Source organism: Myxocyprinus asiaticus, chromosome 47 (genome assembly GCF_019703515.2).
Source record: "Myxocyprinus asiaticus isolate MX2 ecotype Aquarium Trade chromosome 47, UBuf_Myxa_2, whole genome shotgun sequence".
In the NCBI taxonomy this organism is placed as follows: domain Eukaryota; kingdom Metazoa; phylum Chordata; class Actinopteri; order Cypriniformes; family Catostomidae; genus Myxocyprinus; species Myxocyprinus asiaticus.
In genome coordinates, this window is record NC_059390.1 from 9034615 (window position 1) to 9054226 (window position 19612).

General features: G+C 37.0%; 3 protein-coding genes across 5 annotated transcripts; 2 read left to right on the forward strand and 1 right to left on the reverse strand.

Annotated features, from left to right (window-relative positions):
• Positions 1-402: 402 nt before the first annotated feature.
• LOC127436731 (protein artemis-like) lies at positions 403-7970 on the reverse strand. 2 transcript variants are annotated; one of them, XM_051691051.1, is made up of 14 exons: positions 7733-7970; positions 7545-7596; positions 6153-6237; positions 6008-6067; positions 5865-5920; positions 5684-5785; positions 5469-5541; positions 4530-4670; positions 4253-4354; positions 4017-4153; positions 3866-3920; positions 3541-3629; positions 3371-3468; positions 403-1456 (listed from the first exon to the last, which is right to left on the reverse strand). In XM_051691051.1, the coding sequence occupies exons 1-14, from the start codon at positions 7839-7841 to the stop codon at positions 537-539; spliced, it is 2079 nt and encodes a 692-aa protein (XP_051547011.1). In that variant the 5' UTR covers positions 7842-7970; the 3' UTR covers positions 403-536. The 2 variants fall into 2 exon arrangements, with proteins under 2 accessions (XP_051547011.1, XP_051547012.1); XM_051691052.1 differs by lacking the exons at positions 3541-3629; positions 3866-3920.
• A 321-nt stretch (positions 7971-8291) lies between these two features.
• On the forward strand, positions 8292-10230 carry LOC127436742 (meiosis expressed gene 1 protein homolog). 2 transcript variants are annotated; one of them, XM_051691065.1, is made up of 3 exons: positions 8292-8364; positions 9184-9338; positions 9958-10230. In XM_051691065.1, exons 2-3 carry the CDS (start codon positions 9189-9191, stop codon positions 10084-10086), a joined length of 279 nt encoding a protein of 92 aa, XP_051547025.1. In that variant the 5' UTR covers positions 8292-8364; positions 9184-9188; the 3' UTR covers positions 10087-10230. The 2 variants fall into 2 exon arrangements, with proteins under 2 accessions (XP_051547025.1, XP_051547026.1); XM_051691066.1 differs by having other exon boundaries at positions 8295-8368.
• A 4666-nt stretch (positions 10231-14896) lies between these two features.
• LOC127436689 (transmembrane protein 243-like) lies at positions 14897-18953 on the forward strand. Its single transcript, XM_051690993.1, has 6 exons — positions 14897-15005; positions 15823-15965; positions 16579-16806; positions 17557-17607; positions 17701-17805; positions 18227-18953. Exons 3-6 carry the CDS (start codon positions 16729-16731, stop codon positions 18368-18370), a joined length of 378 nt encoding a protein of 125 aa, XP_051546953.1. The 5' UTR covers positions 14897-15005; positions 15823-15965; positions 16579-16728; the 3' UTR covers positions 18371-18953.
• Positions 18954-19612: the final 659 nt, after the last annotated feature.

Sequence of the window (19612 nt, forward strand, 5' to 3'; positions counted from 1 at the left end):
GGCAAAGCTGATCCACGTCGATAGATGGCAGTACAGTATCTAACAACACTGTCGTATCGGTACTAAAAGTGCACGAAGAAGAGCAATGCTAACGCTAGCTAGAGAACTACTGAATGCCCCTTAAGTGATGAGCTGTTGCCCCACAAAAGATTTTATTCTGCACACTGAAACATCTCCTCCATAGACATTCATTAAAATAAAAACGTCCTCATCTCCTAACCAGGGTACCGCCCTTATAATGTCTGCATTATGCATTGCTTTGCTAACATTGTAGGCACTAGTAGAAGGTCTCTGGTTACGCCCTCACCTATGGTAAAGCCGCAGAGGTTGGTGTTTCAGTATAAAACAATCTCTGGCAATTCCATCACACCGTGAACACAACATGAACGCAGCATTGCGATACAGACAAAAAATTCAACACATTTACTTAGGATTTTTTACTTCATTAACTAAAGGTACAAAATTGCAATACAGAATAATGGAACAGATGAGGTAAGTTTTTATACGACAAACAGAAAAGTAATTATTACTCAAAGTTAGAAAATTCTCCTTATGACTACTTCCTCCCCTGCTGCCAACTTCTTGTACAGGTCTTTCAGGTCTTCTGGGTGTGGGACTTTTGAACCAGGTGTTGGTGGAAGCTCAAAATCTGATGATACCTGTGAGTCTGATTGCAGTTCCACTGCTTCCTCTGACTTGGGCTCTACGTTACTATTATCAATCACATCTGACACTACCTCGCCAGGTTTGCTGGTCCCATCTTGAAGCACTCCATTGATCCCTTGGTTACAGTGGTCACTAGTAACTACCTTACTGTCATCCACCTGAACAAGAACAGTATCCATCTGACTGAGGCTCTCCATACCTGCATCTGATATATGAGTGGATTGAGAGGAGGTCATGTGAATGGAACTACTGTCATCTTCATCTTCATCATGAAATAGCTCAGGCGATTGGGACGCTGTGTATTCAGTGGAAAGAGTTTGAGTGTTTTGGCTGTTCTGACTATTTGCCAACTCACTCTCATCAGTCAACACCTTTTCTGCTGTGAAGAACTTCTCCCAACAGGGCGGAGCTGACTTGGATTCGAGTGTGGTTAAATTGGATATGGGCTGGGCCAGTTTTGGGCATGCCATTTCTGAACATGCCGACGGAGGTGGTGAAGTAACATCAGATGGATTAGGTGGTTCCTCAGCTGTAATGTTTAAAAGCTCAACATCATCATCATCATCATCATCATCATCATCGTTAGATTCCGTGCAGTCCATGTAATTGGAAGTGTGAATGGAAGGACTACGCTCTAGGGTGGTGTAAATTTGGTCCTTATCAGTAGCAGTTTTATTAGGGTTATGAGACTGTATTTTTACTGCCACCTTGGTCGTATCAGTCGATGCCAATTTCCGCCTCCTTGGCGCCATGGCAACCTTGTCAAATAAGTCATCATCACTGTCCGACCCTATGGGAAGAGAAATACCAGTAAAGACCTTAGAGGTTTTTAGTGTGTTGCTATGCAGTTGCTTACTGGCCCAAGTCAAGAGTCAACTCGTGATATTCTGATCCCTAGATATGACTCGACTCTCTCCTTTAGAGTGTGTGTGCGGGATTTACCAGTTTTATCGTCCGCCAGGTGAAAAGTCTAAACAAATACTTTGAAAAGTAATACCCTCACACCTCTCCTCAACAAGCCACATGATTTAAGATAGGATTCATGTCCGTAGCATAAAAAGGTGTGGAACAAAGTACACCAGAGTTTAAATTTTGAGTTTTAATGTTTTGGGGTTTAAACAATTTAAGCTCAACCGACAGCATTTGTGACAGTATGTTGATTGCCAAAAAAAAAAAAAAAAAAAAAAATATTGCTCCTAGTTTATTCATAAAAAATCGTAATTACAGTAAACAGGCACTTACAATGGAAGTGAATGGGCCAATTCACAAGTACAGCCACAAGATGTAAACGCATGATGATTGGCATGATTTTAGTGTGATAAAATCAGGGATTTACTGGCATTACAGCATTTTACCAGATTTCAGGGTGTAACGCCATTGCGTTGTCATGACAACAAAGTTGTAATATTGAATATAACTTTACATGGATAAGTCAAGCAATTTTATCACACTAAAATCATGTTAACAAGTATAATAGGGATGGACATAGCCACTTATTTTCATTTTGGTCCGATACCAATAATATCAAGTACAATATCGTTGATACTGAAACATCTATTCATTTATTTTTATTTATTTATTTGCAATTTCTTGGGATTAAATGGGTAATTTTAAAAAGTATTTTTAGTCATAATTTAAGTAATTTTTTTATTAATATTCATTGGCCTGATCTGAAAAAATTTTAATTATTAGACTTCTATTTTGTTTACCTTTACAAAATTAACCATGGTTTTACTACAGTAACCATAGTTTAACCATGGCATATAATTAAACTATAGTTACCACAAAATTAACCATGGTTACTACAATGTTACTAGTAAACCATGATTACTATATGGATACTACAGTATTAATGTAGTGAAACCATGGTTCCTACAATATTACTATAGTAAAACCAAGGTATAATTTTTGTACAACAATTACAGAGCCTCATCAATGTTCTAACAGCTTTTAATTTAAATGAACTTGTTACAAACTTCACACAAACCCATTATAATAAACATCACCTTTAGATTTGTCAATACTGAATATGAATTAACTCCAGAAGCAGTTTCTCTGTTTTTCTATCATTACCTCAGCCAAACACGTACTGCTCCCTCTTGTTTTAATGAGCACTGTGACTGTGCAGCACGAGCACGTTCTATGACTGCTTGTGTCTGTGAGCATGTATGCACATTAGGATAAGCAGATAAAGAAATTTAGTTCCCATCCTGAGCAAGTATTTGCTAATATAATTCTTGTTTTGCTCCACTTTGAAGCTTATGATTAATGTTAATGGTAACCAAATAATAATATCAATAGTTTTTTTTAACTTTATAATCAATAATTTTATGTGTGGATAAATATTGTCGATACAACATCAGTATCGATGCCCATCTCTAATGTATAATGTTTACATCTTTTGGCTATACGTTTGAAACAATGTATTGTAACTTTTATGGACTGTTCCCATTCACTTCCATTGTAACTTCCTTTAACTGCAATTGTTGCGGTTTTGTTGTAAATAAACGAGATGAGTCGAAAGTAATCAACATTATGGTAATCAACATTATGCCACAAATTCTGTCGATTGAGCTTACCTTGTATTGAACACAGAAAATGTCCTTTAATACTAGATGTTGGCAGGTTGTTTAAATTTGTTTAAGCAATAGTAAGTGTGATATTTGCATTAGCAAGCACCACTAATTATGAAAACTATTCGTACCATGTGATGTGCACCTCTTTCTGGTTGTTTTGAGTGTTCCAAGCGGTTTGTAGACAATCTCTTCCATTCCAGAGTGTTTTCTACACAGTGGCTTCAACCTAAAAACAAAGACTACTTTAAAGCAAGCCTTAAAACGGCACATTGTGCAGAGGAGGATGGTCAGGCCTTACAGTTCTGTGATGTCCTCCAGTGTTTGGCCGAAAGGAATGACATTAGGGTGGATGTTAACAGGACAAATGTAGGATAGAAAGTCCTTAACCTAATCACAGGAAACAAATACACAGGCTTAAAGGGCTAGTTCACACAAAAATTAAAATTGGCATCATTTACTCACTCTAATGTTGTTTCAAACCTGTATGACTTTCTTTCCTGATTTTTTTGATGGTAGAATTTATTTGATTGGGTAAATTATCCCTTTAAGCACAGGCCTAATTTATGCTGTGTTCTGCATGAAGAATATTGGGATTGCATCCTTCTCACTACATTTATTCTCACCTCTGTGTAAGAAGAATGAAATGAAAAGCATGCTCTATAGGAACTGCCACCCATCCTGAAATGAAAGTTACAATGACAAAAAAAAAAAATAATAATAATTCTATTTCATGGAAAATATATAAGTTGCATCATGATTAAACACTCGACTCACTTGACAATGACTGAAGTCTTTTTGGTCCGCTCTCCAAACCATATGGTTGAGGGTTTGATGCTGATGATGTTTAGTGGAGTGCCGTCTGCCGCTATGGAGCCACATGGCAACCTGTTTGCCCTGAACATCTCATCATCCTGTCAAAGAGCCACAAATGTGATCTCAATCTACAACCACTTATTCAAGATGCATCAAATGATGTCCTTATGCAAAAAATAAAAAAAGTGGCAGCATGCCTTGGGATGCCTGCAAGCATGGATCTGCGTTGAACGGTTGGTGGTCATGTGACACAGTATTTCAGGCATTTTCTTGAACATCTCCAAGCTGTTCACATGTATCTGTAGCAGACAAACAGTTTTAATCTAAATAGCAAAGTCTGAGCTGTAGCAAGTGTAGCCAATCTGTATTTAAGAGCTTATGCTCTTATTTTTGATATACACACTGTCTTATGAAACAGAGATGGGAAAACGCTCTTAAAAAGTAAAACCATGTGGAAAAAATACAGTATCTGACCTGTGAGCTGAACTCCTGTCCCAAGTTGGTGAACAGGTACTCGTAACCATACGCTGCTTTACAGTTTAACCAAACTACATGGTATGGACTCCTACAAATCCAGTCTTGTACCAACTGCATTATCCCTGTTAAACAAGCCTCCTACAACATTCAAACACATTGTCATAAGTTAAAGGGATAGTTCATCCAAAAATGAAAATTCTCTCATCATTTACTCACCCCCATGCTATCCCAGATGTGAATGACTTTCTTTCTTCTGCAGAACACAAATTATGATTTTTAGAAGAATATTTCAGCTCTGTGGGTCCACACAATGCAAGTGAATGGGTGCCAAAATGTTGTCGCTCCAAAAAGAACATAAAGGCATCATAAAAGTAATCCATACGACTCAAGTGGTTAAATCCATATCTTTAGAAGTGATTTGATAGGTGTGGGTGAAAAATGTAATTGATTAATATTTAAGTCCTTTTTTGCTAGAAATTCTTCTCCCTGCCCAGTAGGGGGCGATATGCATGAAGAATGTGAATCACCAAAAACACAATAAGAAGAATCTGAAAGTTAAAGTGGAGATTGACTGAGCAGGGAGGACAATTTAGAGTAAAAAAGGACTTAAATATTGATCTGTTTCTCACCCTCACCTATCATATCGCTTCTGAAGACATTGATTTTACCACTGGAGTCTTACGCATTACTTTTATGCTGACTTATGTGATTTTTGAAGCTTCAAAATGTTGGCACCCATTCACTTGCATTGTATGGAACAAAAATGCTTCTACAAATCTTAATTTGAATTCAGCAGATGAAAGAAACTCACACACATCTGGGATGGCATGAGGGTGAGTAAATGATGAGATAATTTTCATTTTTGGGTGAACTATTCCTTTAAGACAGCCACACCTCCATATATGCAATTAAGGTGAGTCTGTTCAAAATGCTTACCCGACTAGGGATCTGATGGTACTTGGGATCAAAGAATGTAGTATCGAGATAAACACTCTGAATGTCTTTTACCCTGAAGCACACACATTTAAATAGAATTAATACCTAAAAAAAAAAGTGCTATCCAACATGAAATAAGAAATTGTGCAGTAGCTGTTCACTGACAGGTTTAATGTTAAAAAACCTTTGAAAATGAAATGAACACTGTTGCACACCTGTCTCCAGAGTGCAAGTTCTCCATTCTGGCTGCATCTCCAATAGCCAGCCTGAAGTCTCCCGTGTACAACACGGTACCCTGAGCACCCTCAAAGAGAAACCTGCATCAAAATGGAAAGTTAATTTCAATCTCATGGATGACACATCCACAAGGGGAAACATTTTAATGAGGTTACCTACATGACTGATCCCGGACAGTGTCCTGCAGGGAGCAAAGTGACTACAACATCCTCCGACTAGAGAAAAAAGCAAATACAACTTGAAATCAACTGAACTCATCTCTCAGAAACACTCAAAGATGAAAATTTAAGCTGAACACTCACTTCTCCGGTGATTTCATCTATCAGAGAGATGTGAGTTGGACTGTCCAGTTCCAGGGCAACCTGATGTTAAATACAGAGAAGTCAATACAGATACATCAGTCTGTCCAAAAAGTAAAAAAAAAAGGGATATGGAAATACTACTTACAATATGGTCCTCCCAGAATGCATACTTTAGGCTACTAAGCAGGAGCTCCTTTGTCACAAATGAGCAATACAGCTTGACAGTTAAACTGGTGGAGAGGGAAGGTTTCAGAGAGACTTTTTACTTTTCAAAGTTAAAGTTCAAATTTGTATTTCTCATGCAAACAATAACATGGCATGAAGCAATAATTATTGACAATGAAATGTGCCATCATTCCATCTTTTCCATTTAAAATAAGCATTAGTAATTAGAGGTCCACCGATAAATCGATAAAAGCGATAGTTGCTTTTTGGAACTATCGGCTATCTGCAAAAATCTAAGCAAATAGTTACCCATAATTTGTTTTAATTATTATTCCTTTTTATAAGGTTTTTAAAAAAATAAACCCTCAGAAAAGGTTTTATTGTTAAGCAGATGTACATTAATCATAATTATCAGTTAAACCGATATATATAGGTGCCGATAGTTGCTTTTGGAACTATCTGTAATCGCCAAAAATCTAAGCCAATAGTTACCAAGAGTTTTTAAAATTATTATTCCTTTTTATAAGGTTTTTTAAAAATGTAGCGCTTTGAAAAAGTTTGTTGTTAAGTAGATATACACCGTTAATCATAAGTTCATGTTAATGTTCATGTTGATTTTGATGGCCGGTGTCCCAAGAGAAAAGGGAAAAGGTTTTTGTTTTTATAACTTTGTATAATTTTTTAACTTTGTTTTTATTACTGGATCACTGATGATCTACTATTTATGAATGCTAATCCACTGCTGATGAAATACTGGTCATACAGTATTTATTAGCCTATATATAATGTTTACTTTATAGTGTTTATTTTGTAATACATTGTAGATTATTGTAAGTTTGCATGTTTTTTCACCCGAATGTGTTTGTGTGAGCTGAGAGCACAGATTTGTGAGTCCACGGTGTATTTCGAGCTTTTTAACAGTTAAAAGTCCTCTGTTATGGACCAAATCTTATTTTTTGTTTTATGGTTATTATTGGGATTTTGGTTGCAAAATAAAATGCATCTGGGATTTTACTCATTTTGGACTCTTGGAGTCTCTATGTCTGTCACAGTAAGAAAAGAATAAGATTTTTTTTAACATTCAAGAAATCAATTTTAAAAACTATTAGCTGATTAATCGGTTTTCTGCCTTATGCCACCAGCTTAGTTATCGGTATCGGCAAAATCCACTATCGGTCGACATCAATTATTAATACATAATAAATTATTTTATTTTTTCCAATTTATGGTTTATCAGAAGAATTTGATTCTGATTCTTCTGATAAACCATAAATTGGAAAATAAAATAATTATGTTATGTGAATGGTACCTATATCGGGACAGGAAGTATTACACTTTGTTTTGGATGTTTTTTTAATGTCACATCAGTCACCTGAACTTCAGCTTTCTCTTCAGCAAAGGTCCTTTCAATCCTTTCATATGATCTGTTAAACATGAATAGATATTCCAAACAAATGTGAACACTAGCAGTGATTTTGAGAAAAATATTTTCAGCCACCCAGCTCTCTGAGAAGTACAGGAAACAAGCAGAATTCAATACAACATTTTTAAAATACACACCTTTATGGCAATGAGAGAGGAAATAGGCTCTGGCGTGTAAATTCTCCCTGTCAAATCGGTCCAGAGAGATGGTGGGATACTCCTTCATGCGTCCAGCGAAAGAGCTCATGCTGACTGCATGTTGTTTAATCTCATATCAAAAAACACCCAAAAGTTCAGGACATCATCCTAGCCCAAGCTCTCTCTAAGTTTGAGGAGCTGCACCCCGGTGGCATCTGTCTTTCCTCCTTTTGGCACAGTGTTGGGAGGAGTCGGAAATAAACATCGGTAACCTGATATGTGAATGCTACAGCGACATCTATCGGACTACAAAACAATCATTATAATGTTGCAAAAGCTTCATTGAATCGTTATACTCTAAAAGAGTACACTGAAACGAAAATGTCAACACAGTTTAACAAGAGATTGTACATATTTATAACTGTCTTGGTCAATTTCTTCTAAAGGGAGATTCCGGGGATGGTTTTGATTGGCCAATTAAATTGTTTCGTTTTTGCAATGGAGAGTTCCGGGTATAGTTTTCGATTGGCCAGTTTTTTTACACCATTTGTTTTTGTTTTTTAAACAGTGTGGTTGCTAGGTAACGGTAAAGCGCAAACTCGCTGAACGAGCTTTTGAGCATACTGGATAACGTGAGTATGTGTTAGGAAAATATTATCAATAACAAATAATGGCATGTATACGCAATTTAAAAACAGTTAGCTGTTAGCTGAAAATGTTTAAATGGTCAGTTTTGGTCTGCATAATCCCCAATCTGCTCTAGCTGAATTCTGAATGTTTAATTGTGATAATGCAGTTCTGGGTGTAATGCATTATTAAGCAGTTAATTACTGTAATTAAATGACTTTTTCATTGAAAGAAATAAAAAGTAAAGTAAGGGATTACTCTTAATTTTTCAGTAATTTAATTACAGTTACTTCTGATGTAATTGTGTTAAATACAGTATAGACTATAGAACAATTCTGTATAAAACAATAATGAATTTAAAATTGAAATTTAACATCTAATGTTAAAATATATGTTTTCTATTTTAATGCAGCCCTCTTAAATTCTTTGGCCAGTTCGTGAATAATTTATTTAATATTATATGATTTATTTGAAAGAATTAAAAGAACAGTTTCATGTCTATTGTTGTATTTTTCATCTGGTCGAGGTTGATAAGGGTTTTAGAAAGTAATTAGTAATAAGTAATGCAATTACTTTTCAGACAGAATAATTAGTACAGTAATCTAATTACACTGTAGAAGATGTAATTAGTAGTTAGTAATTAATTACTTTTTTAGAATAACTTTCCCAACACTGTGATAATGTTTAGTTTTGCATATAACATTTTCAGAAAGGTTTTATGCAAGACTAAATTTAGTTGATTTGCGACAAAAATATAGTCTGTTATAAAACCTTTAATTATTTCAAAGAAGAATAATGTGGGATGCCTTTGTTACTCTACACAGAAAACATGTCCTGCTCAGTTTTATTGGACAACAATGCCAAACCAAAGTCCATGAGCCGAGCTAAGCAGTGGACGGGTGAGGTAGAGAATCTGTACAGATTCCAGCAAGCTGGATACAGAGATGAGCTGGAGTACAGACAAATCAAGCAAGCAGAGGTACCCGCTGCTCTGTTTGAAGTTATGAAATGCCAAATGTGATTGAAATTAACAGGAAATGGTACACCCTTTGCAGAAGTATAAGCATTATCATAATTTGTTACTCAAAAAGTGTATTGCTCTCTCAAAAATATTTGCATTAGTTGACCAATTTTGCACTAAAACTTTTGCCCCTATAATTACACAATATCACTAAAAACCCCCTGGGGGCCTTTTACCCCAAGTGTGTGGTGTAAAAGGCTCCCTCACCACCTTTATATATATATATATATATATATATATATATATATATATATATATATATATATATATATATATATATATCAAAACAACCTTCTGTTATTATTTCTTTTCACACAAAGTATGTCGCTCCATGAATATTCAATAAAAATCTTTCATCTTCATCAGAATATTCATCTTTTTTGTTGTTGTTTTTTTCCGAAATTGATACATTTTGTGACCAGAAAAATAAACAAGTTTTCCTTAAGGTGTGCCTTTAGCCAGTCTCTAGTAATTCCGGATTAGTCACTCCACAATTTCCGCAATAAATACTTTATTATAACTTTCTGATAATGCAGTACTAATTTTCTGTTTAAAATCTTTGTACTGTTTACCTCAGATTGACCGTTGGCCAGAGACCGGGTTTGTGAAGAAGCTTCAGCGTCGAGATAACACATTCTACTATTACAACAGAAAACGAGAGTGTGAGGACAGAGAGGTCCATAAAGTGAAAGTGTATGCGTACTGACATCCCGACCCAACCAGCACTTATGCTGTTTTTTTTTTTCTTTTTGTTAAAACCATTTTCTTTGTCTTAAAATCCATGAGCAGAGATGTCAAAGTGTTTATCTCTGCAGTCATTGTAGAATTCGATCTGAATAAACATTTTTCATGTGAATGAACCATGTGATGTGTCATATTTAAAGGTGAATAACATGTCTGCCTGTCACCACCTTACTGTTCTTATGCTTCAAAACAGAACTAATCAGCAATGAAACATAGACATGTTTCATATATCATACTTTTCCCCTGCTTTTACAAATATATACCTTATAAAAATATTAATTGAAAGCACTTGAGTGCAATAGAGTCCTATCATAATTGTGTATATATCTTTCTTATTCTTAGGTCTTCAAAATTTTGTCTTTGACTTGAAAGTTGTTCAGCACAACATTGAAAAGGGCAAGCACCACTTATAAACCATGTGACTAAACATTTTTTATAGTATGGCATAGACATAAAGTAATAGAGAAATCAATTCATGTGTAATTATAGTAAAAAAGGACTTAAATATTCAGAATCAGAATCAGAATGACCTTTATTGCCAAGTATGCTTACACATACAAGGAATTTGTCTTGGTGACAGGAGCTTCCAGTGTACAACAATACAAAAACAGCAACAAGACTTTTAAAAAATAATTAAAATTGAATAAAAAATAGATAAATATTGAAAAGAAAAAAGTATATATAGAATACACAATAGACTATATATATATATATATATATATATATATATATATATATATATATATATATATATATATATATACAGACATACATACATATATATACATACATATGTATACACACACACACATACATACACATATACATACATATACACACACATACATACACACACACATATGCACATACACACATACATATACATACATATACACATACATACACATACACATACATACACATACACATATATGAATATATATATACATACATATACATACATACACACACACATACGTAGTGCAAATCTAAAAACAAATCGGTTATGTACAGTGCAAGGGAATGTAATGGCAGAAGAAATAGGATGTGTTGGATAATATAAAAAGACTAAGATGTGTATTGCACATTAATTATTGCTCAAAAGGGCAGTTTTAACTGTTCATGAGATGGATAGCCTGGGGTAAAAAACTGTTCCTGTGCCTGACGGTTCTGGTGCTCAGAGCTCTGAAGCGTCGGCCAGAGGGCAACAGTTCAAAAAGGTTGTGGGCAGGGTGAGTGGGGTCCAGAGTGATTTTTATAGCCTTTTTCCTCACTCTGGAAGTGTATAGTTCTTGAAGGGAGGTCAGGGGGCAACCAATAATCCTCTCAGCAGTCTGAACTGTCCTTTGTAGTCTTCTGATGACTGATTTCATAGCTGAACCAAACCAGACAGTTATTGAAGTGCAGAGGACAGACTCAGTGATCGCTGAGTAGAACTGTATCAGCAGCACCTGTGGCAGGTTGAACTTCCTCAACTGGCGAAGGAAGTACAACCTCTGCTGGGCCTTTTTCACAATGGAGTCAATGTGGGTCTCCCACTTCAGGTCCTGTGAGATGGTAGTGCCCAGGAACCTGAATGACTCCACTGCTACCACAGTGCTCTTTAGAATGGTGAGGGGGGACAGTATTGGGGGGTTCCTCCTAAAGTCCACAATCATTTCCACCGTTTTGAGCGTGTTCAGCTCAAGGTTGTTTTGACTGCACCAGACAGCCAGCTGTTTAACCTCCCTTCTGTATGCAGACTCATCGTCATCTCGGATGAGGTTGATGACAGTGGTGTGGTCTGCAAACTTCAGGAGCTTGACAGAGGGGTCCTTGGCGATGCAGTCTTTGGTGTAGAGGGAGAAGAGTAGTGGGGAGAGCACACATCCCTGGGGGGCACCAGTGCTGATTGTACAGGTGCTGGAAGTGAATTTCCCCTGTCTCACAAGCTGCTGCCTGTCTGTCAGAAAGCTGGTAATCCACTGACAGATAGACGTGGGAACAGAGAGTTGGTGTAATTTAGTCCGGAGAATAACTGGGAAGATGGTGTTGAAAGCCGAACTGAAGTCCACAAAAAGGATCCTTGCATATGTCCCTGGTCTGTCTAGATGTTGCAGGATATGATGCAATCCCATGTTGACTGCATCATCCACAGACCTGTTTGCTCGATAAGCAAATTGAAGGGGATCTAGAAAGGGTCTAGTGTTGTTCTTCAGGTAGGCCAACACCAGCCTCTCAAATGACTTCATGACCACAGACGTCAGGGCGACAGGTCTGTAGTCATTAAGTCCTGTGATTTTTGGTTTCTTTGGGATGGTGATGATATTGGAATGTTTGAAGCAGCATGGGACTTCACACTGCTCCAGTGATCTATTGAAGATCTGTGTAAAAATGGGGGCCAGCTGGTTAGCACAGGATCTAAAACATGCAGGTGAAATGCCATCTGGGCCCTGTGATTTCCTTATCCTTTGTTTTCGAAAGACACGGCTCACATCATCTTCACAGATCTTATGTGCAGGTTGAGTAGCAGGAGGGGGGAGGAGGAGGATTGCCAACACCTCGTTGGTGTTTGTGTGAAATGAAGTGAAGTTCAGAGTGGGTGTGGGGTGTGAGACTGGGCCTTTCAAATCTACAGTAGAACACATTCAGGTCATCAGCCAGTTGTTGGTCCACCACAGGGTTGGAGGTAGGAGTCCTATAATTCGTAAGTTGTTTCATGCCACTCCACACTGATGCAGGGTCGTTAGCTGAAAACCTGTTTTTCAGCTTCTCAGAGTATCTTCTTTTAGCCACTCTGATTCCCTTATTCAGTGTGTTCCTGGCCTGATTGTACAAGACTTTATCCCCAACTCCGTAAGCATCCTCTTTGGCCTGACGAAGCTGCCTGAGTTCCACTGTAAACCATGGTTTGTCATTGTTGAACTTTAAATAAGTCCTAGTAGGGATGCACATATCCTCACAGAAACTGATATATGATGTAACAATATCTGTGAGCTTGTCCAGGTCTGTGGCTGCAGCCTCAAAAACACTCCAATCAGTGCAGTCAAAGCAGGCTTGTAGTTCCAGCTCTGCTTTGTTGGTCCATCTCTTTACAGTCCTTACTCCAGGCTTAGCAGATTTTAATTTCTGTCTGTAGGTTGGAAAAAGATGAACCAGACAGTGATCAGATAGTCCCAAAGCTGCTCTAGGAACAGAGCGATATGCATCCTTTATTGTTGTGTAGCAGTGATCCAGTATATTTCTGTCTCTGGTTGGGCATGTAATGTGCTGTTTGTATTTGGGCAGTTCACGTGTGTGGTTTGCTTTGTTAAAATCCCCAAGAATAATAATTACTGAGTCCGGGTATTGTTGTTCTGTGTCTGTGATTTGATCATCCAGCTGTTGCAGCGCAGCATATACACACTCACCAGAATAAACGTGGAAAACTCCCGCAGCGAGTAGAAAGGCTTACAGTTAATAAAGAGCGCTTCCAAATTAGGACAGCACATCTTCTTTAATGTTGTTACATCTGTACACCCACTTTCATTGATGTAAAAGCATGTTCCACCGCCTCTCGTTATCCCCGTTAACTCTGCGATGCAATCGGCTCTGAACAGCTGAAAGCCCGACAGATGTAACGCGCTGTCCGGAATGGCTTCACTCAGCCAGGTTTCTGTGAAGCACAAGGCAGCAGAGGTTGAAAAGTCCTTGTTTGTGCAGGTGAGGAGATGTAGTTCGTCCGTTTTGTTAGGAAGAGAGCGGAGATTCGCAAGATGAATGCTCTGCAGCGTTGTTCGAAAGCCCCGCCGATGGAGCTTGACCAGCGCGCCTGCTCGTCTCCCTCGCTTGCGTCTCATAGCGTGTTTAAACAGCACTGCCGTGACTCCGACTATAATGTAAAAATAAATATTAAAATATTAAATATAATATTACAAATTCGGGAAAAGATTGACTGGTATATGCTGTCGAATGTTCAGCAGTTCATCTCTGGTAAAACTGACTGGAAAAAGATTACTAAATACAGGACAAACAAACAAAAACAACAAAACAATAGAAGCGCTCCACACCGAGGCGGCCATCCGCGGCACCATCATGATGTATAGGAATATTGATCTGTTTCTCACCCACACCTATCAAATGACTTCTGATGACATGGATTTAACCACTGAAGTCATATGGATTTCTTTTATGCTGCCTTTGTGTGCTTTTTTTGAGCTTCAAAGTTTTGAACCCTGTTGATTTGCATTGTATGAACCTACAGAGCTGAGATATTCGTCAAAAAAATCTTTGTGTTTAGCAGAAGAAAGTAACTCATACACATCTGGGATGGCATGAGGGTGAGTAAATGACGAGAGAATTTTCATTTCTTGGTGATCTATCCCTTTAAGAATGAATACAGATAATTCATTGATTTTACATGAGACTATAGCCTTCATTTTTTAGGTCTTACATTTTGGGAAAACAGGCCAGGGAGACAAAATGTGTAGTAAATGTTAATCTTATTGTACGGAAATATTTAATTTATAAATCATATCAACGAAGACAATAGCCTCTTTTATTGTGTATCATCAAATTATTTTTCTGCTTTGAAGTATTTTCACTTATGAATGAATTATGAATGAGAAAGGCAGTCAAACAAGTTGTTTCCCTTTTTCTTATTATTTTTATTACCCGTTTTTACTTTGTTTTCTAAAATAAAACAAAAAGAAAAAAAGGACGCTAGATATTATTGTTGTAGTCTTATTGTTCTGTTGCAATACATGAAGAAAAACATACCGCATGGCCCTTTAAGGGCACGTCACTTCCGTTTTCATGTAGCTAGTCGTCATTATTGTGTTCTTTTGAAGTCATGCGGATAATACTCTGATCAGAAAACACCCCAGTGTGATTAATAACTCCCAAAGTCTGTTTCATAACCAGGTAAATTATATATTTTTAACAGTTTAGTATGCTCGTGCGGATTTCCTTTATCTGATTATTTGTTTTTATTCACATTAGCTTGTTAGCTCTTTGATGGCTGTATATTAATCTTCTGCAGCAATTTGATTATAGTCATATTTACATTTTTCCAATTGAAAGAATGGGGAGTGAAATATGTTAAAACTCAAATATAGACTGTTTTAGAAGATGCTTTTTATTGATCAGAGTATTATACTGTATGTGTAAACCAAGAAATCTGTCCATACACCATACACCTGCATTGATAGTAAAAATAAAAAAGTAGGCCAATCAAAGTAATTTGGTGGACCGATAGGCTGTTTTGATTTGGGGTGGGGAATGTCTTTCTAATTTTTAAGGCCACTACAGACTTGAAGATCTCTATTGAAAATATACATTAAATAATTCAATACTATAAATTGTTTCTCTCTCTCTCTCTCTCTCTCTCTCTCTCTCTCGTTAAAGCTTGTATGCACGTATGCATTATTTATTTGGAATCAAATTGTGAGATATGTATGTGTATTTATTTATTTCCTTTTTAAGTTTTATTAATTTTTTATTATTATTGTTTCACTTGCTGAATAATGTACAGGTGGTGAGAAAAAAATTAATACCAAATAAATAAAAAAAAGAGGAAAAAATAAAAAGGTGTCTGTTGAAAAGTATGTAAAGGGGATGTGTAGTGTAATGATAATTGTATTGAACGGATAGACACAAAAAGTGCAAATAAAAAATTAATTCAATTCTATAAAGTGAAAGTGAGTAACATAAGACACTAATGGTGCATTGATGCTTTTAGGTTACTAACAGTTATAGAGCTGAAACATAATCTGGACATCTTCCTTGTCTTCCATCCTTGGATAATGGTCTAAATGAGCTGCATCTAGGATTTTGAGCCATATCTGTATCAGCAAATGATGAAGATTCATCTTAGGTCCTAAGGTAATTTGCTGTTGATTGTGTACAACTTAAAATATCATAAAGCTTTGATAAAGACTTAATGTTCCTCTTAAGGGTTTTGCTTCTCTAATGACTTATGTACTATTGGATATAAACTTGTCAGTCTAATAAATTCCCCTAATGTTATCTAAATGTCATTATTATTATAATTATACATACTATCATATTACTAAGAATTGGACTATGTATCTGCTTTCATACTATCAGGTTTTCTGCACAAGCCTGATGTGCAGAACACTGTTTCCTTTTTACACTGATTCCCAGATCAACCGCTCACATGACGGATCACAATTTTTTTTAAGGCTGTGCTTATGGTTCCATGAGCCAGACACAGGAATCAGCCCAAGGCCTTTGGGCTGATTGTTAGAAAGGCCAGCTTGTTTTGATTCTTTTAAGCACCATTGTAATGTCAGACTTGATTCCTGGGAAAAGTTGCAATGTTTATGACACATCATCAAGTGCTGGGGCTATGGGGCTATTCAGTTACATCTTGTCACACAGCTTTGGCAATGCCATGAAATTATGAGTAGAGTAAACTTAATCAACGTTTAAGTGATGTTTTAATGTTTTAACATGTGGCTGATCTGTACACTAGGTATCCCAACCATGACATTATCCTGCTTCTAAATCCCTTGCCCTGAGGAGCAAACCCAACCCAGAAGCATGCACGCACTGCCGACCTCCACTCAAGAGGGGGCACTGCTGGTAGAAGATTTTGGTGAAGGGGGTGTGCATTAATCTTGCCATGGATGACTTCACTACACGCACCTATGGCACCAGTGGCATGGACAACAGACCTCTGTTTGGGGAGACATCAGCCAGGGTAAGGATGCGGTCACACTAGGCTTTGAGTATGCAAAACACAGCATCAAACAGGATATAATGTTACACTCGAGGGCTTCTGGTTTTAATAAATAATAAATCACAAATCATATTATATTAAAAATTATAAAATATACCATGTACTCACGTTCCTGCAACAGTAAAAACAGACAGCTTTGAAATATGTTTTCTTTTTATTAAGCCAAGAGGTCAGCGTGTGACATTTCAATCTTCTATCGGATCTTCTCGCATTCGAATTCAAAGATTCGAATAATAACTTTGATATGCTGCGGAATACGAAATTTCCTTGCATGAGCATGCGTTATCGGTCTTACACGTTCGGATACATTTTTAGATACTTGTAGAGATAACTACAAGTAAACCATTCGTAGGTTAATTTTCTTGAAAACTGCAAACACTTGTCTCTGTGGCTCTATAAAAATTCCTGTTTGTTTTGAGCAACCCATCCAGCTCTACACAACAACATTGACTCAACCAATGGCGTGAGTTTGGGGTGGGGCTGTCCGTTTCTTAAATCAGCATCAGATGAGGGGCGTATTCAGAAGGCTGTTTGAAAGCAATGTTTATTTTTGCAGTTCCATTTGTGGCACAGAAATGACACACTTCAGCTTTAAGCTTGCAGTATAAACGACAATTATTTAGCAACTTTGAAAACATTTAGTTCTGCATTTAAATATCCTTTCATATGTTTGTCAAGTACACTAATATGTGTTTGTTTATCAATTTTTAGGATAGAATCATCAATTTAGTAATCGGTGGACTGACAACTTTACTTGTTATTGTAAGTAATTACCACTAATAAAGGCCTTAGTACTTCTAATAATAATGTTTGTTTTTTTAAAGGGGGATGCTGAATTATCACTTTCTCTTTCAGGTGACCATAATTAGCTCATTTGTCTTCCCCTCACTGCCTCCCAAGCCATTGAACATTTTCTTTGCTGCCTGCATCATGCTAGTCTGTGGGTCAGTGTTGGTTTTGGTAAGTGAGATGCATTGTGTGATACACAAGCATTGTGCTCAGTTGTTTCAATTGTACCACAGAGTAATAAACAGGCCCATATGCAGTCAGCATTTTCAGTGCTGATTTTTGGGGAAAATCTGCAGAATTCTGAGGAATGGAATTGGTAAATATAAATATGGTAAAATATGTTAAATGAAGCTGAGCTAAGTAAACAGCTTTAGTATTGGTAGCTGAAAGCATAAATTAGCCAAAATATTTAATAAACAAACACGCAAGGGCCAGGCAATGTGTATAACTTTGTGAATGACAGGCAGGACTTTGAAAATCTGCAGAGCTTCTTGTGTGCACAGATTCCATGCAGACCTGGTAATAGTTTAGAATGTCTTTTCATGCAATTCCTGGTCAAAATAGATTAATCACATCTTTCTCTTTCTCTCAGATATACTGGTATAGGCAGGGAGATTTGGAGCCCAAGTTTCGCAACTTGATCTACTACATGCTCTGTTCCATCGTTCTGTTGTGTATTTGTGCCAACTTGTACTTTCATGACGTGGGACGAGACAAGCGGAGCGATGCCTTATAAAACTGTTACCATGGGAGCCGTCCCGATCACAGGAATGTTCATCATTATGTGGGCACTGTGGAACCCCACATAACCACACCTGAGTTCTTGAATCAGGAGAATTTGTTTTCCTACAAGACGCCCCATTTGTGGGCAGGGCCAGTCTGCCTTTGGGAGCCATGTTAGTGGACTTAACATATTAGAGATGCAAATGTGTTAATGATCAGTAGCACTCTGGGATGTCATGCACAAGTTTTACACCCTGAATGCTGCACACATCTTACAAACCTATATGCCAATGTTTTAAAAACAATCAGTGGCAGTGTAATGCATAATGCTTTTATATTTGTACATGACACACCTATGGTACATTCCTAATTGAGATTTGTTAATTTTGTATAGAAATGATTAGAAAAGCAGTCTTGATTAAATCAGAGCACTTGATTTAAGGACTGTAAGCAGAGTAATTTTACTGTAAATGCTGCTTTTTTGTTCTTTTTCTAAATTATGGCACACTGTGATATGGTGAAAACCTTAAAATTATGGTCATCGGCCATTTGTAATTTAATTTGTATGTAATAAATAAATACATATTCATTATGCATTCCTGTTTTCTGTTTTGCATTACGTATTGTACAAAGTTGTGGAACAAGGATTATAGAAATGGTTTGGCCGATATGTTTCTCCAGTTCTGGACATTTTGGATGTGTTCCTTATCAACACACCTTATCTAACTCATCAGCTAATTAGTTGAGGCTCCATAATCTGAACTGGATGTGTAGTGCTGGGTGCAAATATGTGTGTGATAGAACATCAGGTGTACCACTTAAGTTCACTTTGCAGCAGGATTTTGGTCTTATTGTGCTGGATTTGTACCTGAAACAATCACATCATGAGGTTTGTGTTTGCCACTGTTTTTCTCATTGTGGATTAATAACTGGTCAAATTGTTTTTAGAAAAGAAGGATTTGAATGTAAACTTTCAGCATTTAGGGCAAGATATTTGTTCCAGAACCACTTAAGGCTTAAGGTACTAAAATGTATCCTTAACTGGCGTAGGATTTCTTACTTGTTTTCACACTGAACACAGGGTTACATAGTATAATTTTAAGAGGAGAGCGCGCCATTTATATGTCAGTTGTGGTACTACTCATGTACACAGGGCCGTAGTGAGGAATTCTGGGCCCCCTGATTATATATTGCTCTGGGCCCCTTATTAAAATAATACAGTTTCGAATTTGTTGTGGGCCCCCCTGGACCTTTG

Excerpts from the sequence above, each read along its gene's own strand:
- LOC127436731 (XM_051691051.1), bottom strand. The coding sequence starts at position 7,841 with ATGAGCTCTTTCGCTGGACGCATGAAGGAGTATCCCACCATCTCTCTG. Across the intron at positions 5,921-6,007 it reads TAGATGAAATCACCGGAGAA|TCGGAGGATGTTGTAGTCAC; the intron begins GTGAGTGTTCAG and ends TTTTTTCTCTAG. Across the intron at positions 3,469-3,540 it reads CTGGAGGACATCACAGAACT|GTTGAAGCCACTGTGTAGAA; the intron begins GTAAGGCCTGAC and ends CTTTGTTTTTAG.
- LOC127436742 (XM_051691065.1), top strand. The coding sequence starts at position 9,189 with ATGTCCTGCTCAGTTTTATTGGACAACAATGCCAAACCAAAGTCCATG. Across the intron at positions 9,339-9,957 it reads GACAAATCAAGCAAGCAGAG|ATTGACCGTTGGCCAGAGAC; the intron begins GTACCCGCTGCT and ends TGTTTACCTCAG.
- LOC127436689 (XM_051690993.1), top strand. The coding sequence starts at position 16,729 with ATGGATGACTTCACTACACGCACCTATGGCACCAGTGGCATGGACAAC. Across the intron at positions 16,807-17,556 it reads TTGGGGAGACATCAGCCAGG|GATAGAATCATCAATTTAGT; the intron begins GTAAGGATGCGG and ends ATCAATTTTTAG. Across the intron at positions 17,806-18,226 it reads GTGGGTCAGTGTTGGTTTTG|ATATACTGGTATAGGCAGGG; the intron begins GTAAGTGAGATG and ends TCTTTCTCTCAG.